Raw genomic sequence first — 13,515 nt, forward strand, 5'->3', positions numbered from 1 at the left:
AGACAATTTTTTTTTTAATTATTTATTTAGAACACAAACAGTCACATAGTTTTGTCGGGGTTATGGTTTCTTTTTTAGGGTTCCGTACCTCAAAAGGAAAAAACGGAACCCTTATAGGATGACTGTGTTGTCCGTCCGTCCGTTCGTCCGTCTGTCAAGGCTCCTTTATCTTAGGAACGCGTGAAGCTATCGAGTTGAAATTAAAACCCGGGTATTGGGTACAGACACTTAAATCTGTAAAAATCAAACTTCTAAGTTAACGTCAAAAAATATACGGCCGTTTATGTCGAATAAAACGTAAATTTTGTCACTCTTAAGGGAAGCAAAATTTATAGGGTACTTTTCGTTGACCTAACTATGAAATTTGGCAAGCAATATCGTATTACACTATTAATACAGAAAAAAAACTGAAAACTATGAAATCTATGAATTTGCAAAAAAAATGGTTAAATTTATACGGAACCCTCAGTAGGCGAGTCTGACCCGCACGTGGCCGATTTTTTTAATTAATGGTGATATAATTTAACCTTTCGTCTTTGTATGATATTGTTTAGGATCCTGCGGCGGTATCATGGTCGCATTTTTATCACTTGTCATGTCATGCGTCACTTTCGCACTTACATACTTGTTAGAAAGTGACAGGCATGGTGACAGATGATAAATAACCCACCATCCTAGCCGGATTATTTGTCATCTTTTATCATTTTTACAAGCTTTTATTTACTTTCACCTGACCGTTGTCTGTTTGTAATCAAATCTTGCAAGTTAAATTTGATCCACTTCCCGTTTCCGAATTGAGCTGAAAATTTGCATACATATGTAAGTCGGGTGACAATGCAATATTATGGTACCATCGAGCTGATCTGATGATGGAGACAAGAGGTGGACATAGGGACTCTGTGATAAAACAACGCAACCTAATTGTGTTTGGGGGTTTTAGAATTGTCTCGATGAGTATTAGTTGCCTGTGGAAAGAAAAGTACAGTCAGCGATAAAAGCTTGTACCTAAAATGAAATTTTTGCCAAAAACTTATTTCTAAACGATTTTTTCTGCTCTTAGATACAGCACAGCCTAGGTTTGAACACTTTGAACCCAGTATTTTTGACCAACACACATCATCATCATCTTCCTCGCGTTGCCCAGGCATTTTGTCACGGCTCGCAGGAGCTTGGGGTTTTATTAGCAACTAATCCCAAGAATTGGCGTAGGCACTGCCATCTGACCTTCCAATCCAGAGGGTAAATTAGGCCGAGCTAATGGTGCTGGGCGTCTGACAGAATTGTAAAAATGGCAGCTGTGAGGTGTTGCTGTTTTGATAAACTCACTACAGCCCGCCAATTTCGAAATAAGCCTACTATATATACGAGGAATTCTTATATATATTTTTTCATATATAAATATATATTTTGTATTTCAGGGATCTCGGAAAAGGCTCTATTTCGATGAATTTTGATATATGGGTGTTTTCGGGGACGTAAAATCGATCTAGTTGGATCTCTGGGAAAACGCGCATTTTTGAGTATTTATATGTTTTCAGAGCAAAGCTCGGTTTCCCAGATATTCTATTATGTAAATAAAAACATACACACATTCATAATATTAGTACCTAGAATAGAATTAACGTGAAATACCTACGCTTGTGTCCATTCATAAACCGGTGGCAATGACCTAACCTGAGGTAAGAAAATCAATACTCAGTCCACAGGTCGTAGACTACCTCATATAGAAAGCGCATTTTAATGACCAATTTTTATTTTGTAGACGATTTTTTTTCGTTATATTTGGATAAGATTTGGATGGATTGTAGACCTATTTGACGAAATAAATACGAAATCAAAACTTGTCCCAAAAAAGGAACCTAACCTAACCTAACCCCTTACCGAATACGAAGCCATATATGGCGGATATGATATTCAACTCTATTGGCAGCTATTAAAGTTTAAATTTCAACAAATATTTTTATATTACATGCAATAAGGGCCTACGCTAGCTGATGCGGAGGCCCGCCGCGTGCGCACGCACGCGGGTGCTATTTGTAGGTGAAATCCACCGCACGCGTCCGCTTCAGTTAGCGTTGCTCATACTATTTTTCGTTAACCCGCTCGTTCGCTCCGTGCACCCGCGTCAGCTAGCGTAGGCCCTAAGGGGCTAAATGTCAACTACAGCTGCATTACTTATAGGGACCGTGCGCGTTGGAGGGTCTGGCATTTTATGGCCTGAATCAGAAAAATAAACCTGTATATTGATACTTCATAAAGCAAGTGCTGCCATCTACCGTTCTCGTGCGTTTTCTTGTGCATAGTAGGTTATGCCATCTTGTGGGCTACATTGGAAGCATAAACTTCACATTTACATTTACAGCTCGCGCTATTAATCTGACGTGTCCTGTGCTGCCCCCTACAATTTAATGCAGGCTTCCTGTTATCTGCCTGACGCAATTATGACATTCACCTCGTCATTTATTTTATCAAGGATGTTGACGGCTACAGCGGCGGCAGCAATAATGCCGCTACAGAAGTAATGCAGCTGCAGATGACTTTCGAATGTCACCTTTAACCTCTCGGGTGGTAATGCAATATTTTAAATGACGGCGAGAAGGCAATCTTTCTATATTAAAAACGGCCGCCGCTCGCGCGCTTGTCGGAGAGCGTCCACTTCGATGCATCTTGCCGCACGAGGGTATTTTTTATTTGCATCAAAAGAAGATTACAAAAGGCCTTAAACTACTAATCTGCCAAACTACAGTACAGTTTGTTGGCCGAAAAAACTAAATCTACCCTCCATCAACTACCTAGAAGGTATAATAAATATTAATAAATTATAGCCGCTTTTGCATACGTATTTTGCGTACGTTATTCAAACTGAAACTTCCGAACGGTTATTACATACTGTTATTGATCACAGGTCATTGTATTATGTAATTCAAGGTAACATTAACATTATAAATTAATATAACCGCTAAACTAGTTATTAGTTTAGGTTAGTCACTTAGTCACTGCAATATTCTTGTATACTCGTATATTGTATTTTATGTAAATAAATGAGTTAATATGATCCATCTAGTAAGTAATCTGAGTCTCAAATATAGAAAGACCAAACTAGAAAATAGCTTCTTTCTCCCTCGCTCTACTTAATATCATCAGATTATCACAGTGCTGTTCTAAATCTAGCCCACTATTTCTTGCTCCAAATCAGCCCCAAAAGCCTCGAATATTCTTCAGTAACTATAAAACAACTATAGTTCCATTTTAAACCTTATATGTTTAAGATAAAGTCGCGATTATAAAAGGGGCGTGATTTAGACGCATTTGTAAGTTGGTCGTGTTCGTTGAATGAACGTCATTCAGTGAGTAGTTACACGAGTTCATTCAGTCAATGTAGTTCGTAATGCTTACAGAACGTGTGTGTGTGTGTGTGTGTGTGTGTGTGTGCTTACAGATTTGTCAGTGTGTTAGTGACGTTTTTGATTGAAGACATTAGCAAAATTTTTGAAAATTCTCGTTGGCACAATGCTCTAATACAATATTCTAATTTTTGAGGTTGATTTGTATATGCGCTAAAAAGTTCATTTAAAATGATATTTAAATTAGATATTTGACAGAATGTAAGTGTACCAGTTTTAGAGGAACTATGAAGGGTATTTTAATAATAATAAGCGCTTTAATTAATCAAATCTAAAAATATTAAAGCATAAATTCTATGGAAGATAAATCTTTTCAGTATTTTATTATTGACTAAGAGCTAATGTCGGAAAAGAAAAGAAAATTTTGTTAGCAACGAAACCTCTCATATAATTTGTTTTTTTTTTAGCATTAGAAAGTAGGTACGCGACTTTGACGTGTATTTTTAATAAAAAAACACGTGTGAAAAATAACAATTATATCAATAATAATTATAACAATTATAAATCATATACGATTATTTACACTAATTTGCTTTTCTTAAGTGATATATACTAATTTTTAATAATCGTCTTTTAATAATTTTAAATAAAAAGTCACGTTAAGATCCTTTTTTTTAAAAGCTAAAAAAACAAACTATAGTATTCGCTAGTTCGCTGGTATTTATCTTACTAGATCAGTCTGACAGCTATTTATCATGAAAGCCTGAGGCCTACCGCGAAACACGAAAATCGGTTATTTATATTTATATCACGCAAATATGCAAGAGTGATAGAGAGGCAGACCCCCGGACCCGGATCCCGGTTTTGGACCCGGGTACGTCCTTAAACTACGTCCACTAGAGAGGTATGGGCATTGTGAATGTCATCTCGCTTTGTGTGGTAGGGCACAGCACAGCGGATGTCATTCCAGATCTAGAGCAGAGCCCAACTGGGGAAGTAGGTACCTCCGCCTTACAGAAAACCGCAGCCAAATAACACTAGACCCTACTCATAGTGTTGTGTTCCTGCCGGTGAGTAAGGTTGCCAGAGCTCAAAGAGGGGAGGGAGTGTTAGGGTCGGCAACGCGCATGTAACTCCTCTGGAGTTGCAGGCGTACATAGGCTACGGAGACCGCTTACCATCAGGCGGGCCGTATGCTTGTTTGCCACCGACGTAGTATAAAAAAAAAGGTAACGATATTTCAATTTTCGTCATTTGTAGGCCCTCTGAGCGATTTCAAGAAGGGGCGGTTGGCTACGCGAGCGGATCTTACATGTCGTTATGTAATCGTATCGGTAATGTAACTAATGTAACTAATGTTGGCGTTGAAACTCTAGGTCCATGGGGTCCCAGCGCGCACAAGTTTTTTGGAGAAATCGCGAAACGTCTGGTTGACGTAACTGGTGACCGAAGAGCTGGCGGCTTCCTCGCACAACGTATCAGTATTGCGATACAACGAGGAAATGCCGCCAGCATCCTTGGTACAATGCCTCAAGGGCCTATTTTAGATATAAGCTAGTTACAGTAATCATCTGTATATATCCATTATGTATATTGTTATTGTCAATAAATATTTTTTTTACTAATATAATATATCGGTATGCATATCGTTAACGCTCCGTAGCCAACGAAACGCAACTATCACTGTCGCACTAACAGCGCGACTTACGTGGGCGATGACTCGCGAATGCGACGCGTCGCGGCCCAGCGCGGCGGCCCAACGGCATTCGGAGATCGCCCACATAGGACACTTCCATAGGTATCAAATAATTGAATTCACCCGCGCCGCGCCGCTTCGCGTTCCCGAGTTATTCGCTCAGGTAAAGAAACTGCCTATTATGAAGAGTGATAGAAAGATGCTACCTGTGGTGGCAGCATGGTTCCATTTTTATCACCTGCCACTATGCCCGTCACTTTCGCACTTACATTCTTGTTAGAACGTGACAGGTATGGTGACAAATGATAAAGAGCCGACCATCTTAGCCCTACAGGAATATAAAAGGAATAAAAAAATAGGCATATCGCTCGAAGCTTGTGACTGAACATATGGCGATCGCGCGGGTTTTAACGTTTTACTCTGAAAGTATATTCTGTTCAAAATTTTGCATGTTAAAAATTACGGCTATGTGACTAGCTTTATTTTACTACAAGTAAGGCTCCGTAGGTTCGTGTTTCACATGCCTAAGATTTGCTTAGGCATAGAACGATGTGCCGTATAAATAATACGGCAGATCGATTACAACAACAAATTGTTTATTATAAAGTTTCGGAATACGATTGATATGCTAATAGTAATTGTACCTGGGGGCACGGCAGTGCCCCCGCCAAGTCGAGCAAAAAAGCGGCACGGCCGTACCACCTTTTTCTCGAAGCAGTTCAAGCCATTTTCGACCCCCCTATAACTTCGTTGCGGATAAAACTAGAAGCCTGAATTTTCAGTAACCAAGCAGGCAATGTATAAAGAAAGTATTTTTCAAATTACATTCAATTTAAATCAATTTGAACCAGTAGTTTAAGGATTATAACATTTATAACTAGTCAAAGTTTTTTGTTTAATTTTGTCACTCACTGCCTAACCGATCATCAAGACTCTAAGGCACTTCTAGCAGGCATAGAAGCTTCAAATTTAGAATACAATTAGTGTTTAGTGTATATACCGTGTTTCTTTATTTCCGTTAATTTCAAGGGTGCATTCCTGAGCTTAAATTAAGTAATTTTCTCAAAGACACCGGTATTCTAATTAACTCCATTTCGGAGATAAGCCTGCTTACATATTAATTAGTGTTTAATACGAGTGTGTACATTTGCTACTAAACGTAAATACTATCTCGGTCGATTAATGTTCAAAATTACATTGATATGTCACAGTTTTCATTTGTTTTGTTGATTTAAATATAATGCCCGTGTTACAACAACAATAAAACATTAAATAACTTTTTATATTTAACGGAATTCAATATAAACACGGTATAGATCAAGAAAAAATTCAAATATTTTGCAATTTCGGTCCAGTTTTTTAGATACACCAACTGCATAAATAATAAGATGTTGTTAGGTTAGCTAATTACGTAATAACTTGAGACAGAAGGTCGCTTAAGGTGCCTAAGGAGAGATTTAATAAATTAACCGACTTGGTATCTCACAATTTTTACGGTAGACGAACTGAGTTGCGAGACTTGGTTTTTTTCACAAGTTATGTTTTTGATGGCATACCTTTTGCAAGCTCTTCGACTATAACTTCCCCTTTTAGCATGAAAGTAGAATAATTACTTTTAAAAGAGATGTAACGAAGTTAAACGAGGAACGAAGGAATCTCTAACAATTTGAAAGACAAAGTTATTGAGAGTTTCTGGTAAAATAAATTGAAATACGAAGTTAGGTCAATGTTAGTAAAAGTGGTCAAGTGCGAATTGAACTAGCCCACCGAGTGTTTCGTACTTTCATGGGTTATGGTAGAAGATATTTATCTCTATTATGGGGGTGTTTATTTAGTCAATCATTTACGAGGTGAATATATAGGTCATACTGAGCAACTTTTACTTTGCGCGATTTCGGGGTTTGTTCTATAGTAAAAGTTGCTCAGTACACATACATAATATAGTAAATATTCTGTATTATAAGCCGACATCAAACATAATATAATGACAGGCATAGATCGTGCCAGTTACGAAGACGCGTGCCTTGTCTAGTATTTTCATATTATTAAAGGTTAGATTTGACAAATCTGCGCGTCTTCGTAAATGACACGAACTATAGGGCGTAGAACGTGCATGAACTACATATAGGGGTCAGTACAGGAGCCCTCTGTCTATTGGCGCGAAGTGTAAAGGACCCGGGTATTATGTCCTTAAACTACGTCCACAAGAGAGGTATGGGCATTGTGAATGTCATCTCGCTCTGTGTGGTAGGGCACAGCACAGCGGATGTCATTCCAGATCTAGAGCAGAGCCCAACTGGGGAAGTACCTCCACCTTACAGAAAATCGCAGCCAAATAACACTAGACCCTACTCATAGTGTTGTGTTCCTGCCGGTGAGTAAGGTTGCCAGAGCTCAACGAGGGTGGGAGGGGGTTAGGGTCGGCAACGCGCATGTAACTCCTCTGGAGTTGCAGGCGTACATAGGCTACGGATACTGCTTACCATCAGACAGGCCGTATGCTTGTTTGCCACCGACGTAGTATAAAAAAAAAGGTCAAGTTTAAGCTTACAGTGTAGCCCACAAGATGGCAGAACCTGTAATGTACCTACAAGAAGAAGTACGTGAACTGTAGAGGGCAGCTTTCGCTTTGGCGTGAAGTATGTTGGCGTAATGTACAGTTTATGTTTCCTATTCAGTACCCCTAGTGTAAATATTTTCGACAGCGAAACGTGACGTACGCGTTTGCGTTAAGTGTCATTTTGTATGAGATTTTTGACTTTCCAAAACGTCCCGCTTGGCGCGCTGTTCAAAAACCCATACAAAATGAGACTTAACGCAAACGCGTACGTCACGTTTCGAAATCGAATTTATTTACACTAGGGGTACAGGTCACAAGATGGCAGATATATATATATTACTTGTGATCTCACAAAGTTTTGTTTGATTTACCAACGTCACCCAGTTCAGAGTTAGATCAAAAAGGTTCCAAACAGAATTTGCTTAATGATGTCTCATTAAATTATCTCTTTATCAGGATGTTTTACGTAGGAAATTTGTTTTCCAATTTTCTCCAAAAACATCATGAAACCCCAGGAGCCGAGTATTATTAGCTGTAAAAATATTGGTAGCTAATTTGTTAGCGCCTTATTCATATATGACTCATATATTTAAACGAAGCAGGAAAAGAAAAATCCAAGTTACAAGATTCTTGTAAATTGATCCTTATATGTTTGTCACTGAGTTGATTTTCCCTTCACATAGAAGTGAAAACATTTTTCTTTATCACTGAGTAAAAGTTCCATTCAATGATATTGCAAGTTATGGCTTCCATTTAAGGTCCAGTAAGTTCGTGTTCTTATGTTTTTGAATTTTGATTTTTGCGTGTTTTAATAATAAAGAAAGTAATTGCTGAGTTCCCTCAAGCTTCATATTGCTCTTTTTTGGAAATAATTTTCATACTTCTAGCTTTTGTGCTAAATTTATTATAATTTTATTTTAGACTAATGTGGTGTGTCGTGATTTTTTTCTATGGAGTGTATGTCAAAAAATTTCCTTTAAAATTTTAATCATCAACTTATGACCTCATTATACACAATTTATATGTTCATAAAAGCTTGTCGCGCGATTTAATTGTATAAACAAACTATTACCTCTTTAATTAAGTAACTTGATCTGCTAAATTTAAATTTTCAAACATTTTAATTTAATTTAATACTTATAGGTACTTAAACCTCGCGACAAGCTTTTATGAACACATAAATTGTGTATAATGAGGTTATAAGTTGATGATTAAAATTTTAAAGGATAATTTTAGTTTCTTCTTTTTAGAGCATTTAAATAAAAGCTTTTGTTAAAAAAAAATATTACTTTTATTTTATTTTTTACTTTTTAGTTATTTTGAGTTACTCTCAACAATCCCTTTCATTTGATACCCATATTGTAGAAGTGCATTAAAAATAACTATTCCGCCATCTTGGATGTTCCGCCATATTGGATTTAGAATAACGTCACATATTTTTTCGAGTTACTGTCAACAATCCCTTTCATTTGATACCCATATTGTAGAAGTGCATTAAAAATAACTATTCCGCCATCTTGAATGGTCCGCCATGTTGGATTTAGAATGACGTCACATAATTTATCATGCATTGTCATCCAAACTAAACGTGTATACAAAATTTTAGCTCAATCGGCTGAAGATATCTGCTTCAAAATTGAGTTGCAAGATTCCACCCGAACAGACATACATACGATACATACATTGCAAGTTAAATAAAAGCTTTTAATTTAAAAACTGGAGGAAGCGCTGGTGGCCTAGCGATGAGAGCGTGTGACTTGCAATCCGGAGGTCGCGGGTTCAAACCACGGCTCGTACCAAGGAGTTTTTCGGAACTTATGTACGAAATATCATTTGATATTTGCCAGTCGCTTTTCGGTGAAAGAAAACATCGCGAGGAAACCGGACTAATCCCAACAATGCCTTAGTTTACCCTCTGGGTTGGAAGGTGTGATGAGTTCAACATTTGTTCCTGAGTCGTGGGTGTTTTCTGTATATTTAAGTATTTATATGTATATATCGTTGTCTAAGTAGGTACACACAAGCCTTATTGAGCTTACTGTGGGACTTAGTCAATTTGCGTAATAATGTCCTATAATATTTATTTGTAACAAAAATGTCATCTTGGGAAATAAACAAGAAAGAAGAAAACATTTAAATACGCATTTATTTTAATAATTTATCCATCGTTCAGAGCAGCAGCTTTTCCAATTCCACCAAAATATTAGTGATTAATTTAATCAAACTTCCCAAAAGACCTGTGCTGTCTGTCAATCCTGTCAATAACCCAATCACCAGGTTCAATACTTGAGAAACCAGACCAATAAGCAAGCCAGGCGCAGCTAAAACATTAGATCTAAATAACGATATCAGCACGCTGATATACAAGAACAAAACTGAAGCTAAATCAGTCAAAGTTGCGTATAAAAGCGGTAAAGTACAACCAAAATACGGGAGAATCGCAGGAGTTAAGTTCTGAACGATGTTCGATAAGTTGTTCAAGTTGTTGATTAGATTGATGAGGAATGGGATGAGGAGGCAGGCGAGTTGGTTGGCGATGGGCAGGACTGTGGCGATCTCGTCAAATGCTAGGCGGAGAGCTGAGACTGAGTACGCCGGGATCATAGCCTCGCCGGATGGGATCTGAAAATAAAGGAAATTATAGGAATCATTTATTTTATTGATTTCTATATTATTAATGTGGAATATCTTCCGATATTTCTTAAAAGGTCATTAGGGTTGTCAATAGGGCTGATCTTCATATTAGGGTCTGTCTTCACATTGATTAGTGTTTTTGGCGAGTTTCGTAAAATATGCCACATTAATTAATTTTGTATTTTTTCATAAATTGTATTTTTTTTTACTCAGAATCACGAGATCTTTCGATCGTAATGGTATAAAAAATGTCCCATAGTTTCTACCTATTGTGTGGGAAAATTTGAAAAATGTATGGAAAATTTGGAACACTTTTTTTTCTCCTTAAAGGATGAAAAGGGCTCGCGATCCTGGCTAGAAATAACACAAAAGTGGCTATAAAAAAGAAACGCTCATTTGCTAGTTGAGTGGCAAATAAATGAACTCGCAATAAACCCTAATCAATGTGTAAACAGGCCCCAATTAAGGTCAGCTACTTTTATCCAGTTGTGGCCATTTTATAAACGAAAGTAAAAAGAAAATACTAAAAGAAATAAAAAGAAGCTGTAGATAAGACAACGCAATAGCCATTAAGGTACGAGTAAGTGATCATAAAATTCTAACGTTCATATTTTTCTCTCCAACGTTCTAGATTAAAAAAAAAGAAAAAATTGTTAATCTTTCACACTATTTGGTTTTGTCGTCATAATAAGTAAATAAATATTTCGTCATAATAAGGACATTATTACACAAATTGACTAAGTCCCACAGTAAGCTCAATAAGGCTTGTGTTGAGGGTACTTAGACAACGATATATATAATATATAAATATTTATAAATACTTAAATACATATAAAATACCCATGACTCAGGAACAAATATCCATGCTCATCACACGAACAAATGCCCTTACCATACATCCCAAAATCATAATAAGTCGGAACAATATCTTAATCACAAAAAAAAACTTGTTTATTAAAACCGTAAAAACATACATACACTAAATGTCGCGTTCGAAACGTCGTAATTATCAAGCTTTTGTTTTAGCTAGTTATTGGGTTGTTAATGAAAAAGAGTATTATTGTCGGGGTGTTTCCGGGACTTGCGGGCCTTTGAGTGCCACGTCAATCAAGCGGTGATCTATTGTGACGGCCCTTTAACGTTCATTACTAATGCCCGTGGAATCCAGGAAGTTCCAGATTCTTTGGGTCTTGCTCTGTACCTCATAGGGTTGCAATACATGGTGCCCTTATCAGGTACTTCTTTTTGACATTAATGGTAATGAAAAAGAGCAGCTAGAATTTCATTAAAATTTATTCCAAGTTAGTGTTTAACGTGATTAAAATTTCCAGATAAGTTATCTTTCAACTTACATATCTTATATCGGTTAGTATATAATAAGTGAAATTATAACAAAAAGATAAATAATGATAAGAAACACACTAACCACTGCTATTATAGCGAGCGCCGCAAAAAAATATTTCCAATTCATTTTGATATCTTGACAAGGAATTAAAAATATATATAATGTGTTAGTATATATAAACAGTAGTTATCGCAAGTACGAAATAGTTACTAAATAACTTTAGTAACTGTTATAGGACATGACTGATAATTTATATAATAGGTAAATAAAATAGTACACAATGGATTCTTTGGTTATCAGATGGTTTCCAAATATGGATTGAATTTCCCTTGTACATATTAAGGATTTGGATATACAAAATATGGCAAATAGGGATGTGTTGTCTGTATTTAATAATACATTATTTAACACCATGTACGAAAACACCAGATAATTATTAGAAAACCGTAGACAGCGGTTATTTTTTTGACACAAGTTTTATATAAATCGGATAGAACTCAAAAAAATAGGTGACTTGACCGTGACGTCACTTTTTTTCATATAAATTCCGGAAGGTGGAGATAAGGAACGAAATCTCCATGTACCAAAAAGTGTCATCAATTAACGTTAAATAGGTGGCGCTACAATACCTAGAGTACTTGAACAAAAAAATCAAATCATAGACAGCGCAAATCACAACGCCAATAACGCCTAGGTTCCTAGCTACTCTAGCGCTACTCTGGAGAGATTTGGAACTATTATTTATAGCTGACAGCTGGACACTTTTGCAACAGTTCTACTATAAGAGATGCCACTCCTCTTAATTCCACACTCCATAATATAAATTCCATAGTGGCTAATCATTTTGACAGTTAGAAAAAAGAAACTGATTTGACTAATAGGAAGGTGTATTGACTATACCTGTCACATATTTACATTTTAAATATGTTAGTGCATTTATCGCATCTATATATGCAATGCGTTGCAAAAACACATGCGTATATCCAAAAACAATCAAAATCACAAAACTTAACATTTGAATATTAGCTACCAAAGACATTATTCAACTTTTAAATCTTATTTTTATGGTGGTACCAAACCAAATTAAAATAAGCAATAAAGCTCTGTTTTAAATATATTCTATTAATATCAGGTTTATTTTTTTTATTACACACGTGATATGCAATGTTGGCTACGAAAATATATACGTTATGGATATCTGTAATTATTTTTTATAAATATATGTATTATTTGTGTAGTTTTCCGAGTTAGTAGTTAACTCCGAGTTAGTTGTTAAAGAAAAATACTACTAAAAAACATACACTAAGACGTCATTAGAAGAATTGAACATAATTATTTTTTAATGTGAAAAGTATTAGCACAAAAGATGAAAACTATTAAAACTAAAATACAAAAGTTGCGGAGTAGGTAGCCCAAGAGATATTACTGTAACACAAATAATGATCAACAAAAAATGATTAATCATCAACGAATAGTAATTTGTTGTAACATGTAACATTTAAAATTGTAATCATAAAAAAAAAAAAAAAGAAAAACAGACTGAATTTATGTAAAAAATGAAACTCTAGGTCTAAACTTAAGCAATTTTGTATATGTACTGTTTGTAAACGACTGTATGTTTCTAAAATATAATAAATAAATAAATAAATAAATAGTTATTCTCTTTGAATTGACTGACTACAAATAAAACGGCTCTTAAAATAGATTTTTCACCCAAATTATTCCTTTTTTCAAGACACTCTAATATTTAGTTCATATCTATGTGTGCTATCAAGTCTTCCTTAAATCACGTCTAAGTAAAGTCCATTGCACTACAATGTTGCCAATATGACAATAAAAATGTGATATGACTAAGATCTCAATTAATTATAAATGCGTTGCAAAAACACACGTACAACATGACATTGACCTAAAGTTATGTAACCAGATCAGCAAC

General features: G+C 35.9%; 1 protein-coding gene and 1 long non-coding RNA gene across 3 annotated transcripts in view; both read right to left on the reverse strand.

The window, feature by feature from the left end:
• Nucleotides 1-13,515, reverse strand: part of LOC133532041 (uncharacterized) — a 331,954-nt gene that overhangs the window by 131,710 nt on the left and 186,729 nt on the right. The window lies entirely within an intron of this gene.
• LOC133532182 (uncharacterized) lies at nt 9,729-11,758 on the reverse strand. Its single transcript, XM_061870729.1, has 2 exons — nt 11,661-11,758; nt 9,729-10,222 (listed from the first exon to the last, which is right to left on the reverse strand). The coding sequence occupies exons 1-2, from the start codon at nt 11,703-11,705 to the stop codon at nt 9,770-9,772; spliced, it is 498 nt and encodes a 165-aa protein (XP_061726713.1). The 5' UTR covers nt 11,706-11,758; the 3' UTR covers nt 9,729-9,769.

The sequence above is a fragment of the Cydia pomonella genome, chromosome 26, assembly GCF_033807575.1.
Source record: "Cydia pomonella isolate Wapato2018A chromosome 26, ilCydPomo1, whole genome shotgun sequence".
NCBI classification, from domain to species: Eukaryota; Metazoa; Arthropoda; class Insecta; order Lepidoptera; family Tortricidae; genus Cydia; species Cydia pomonella.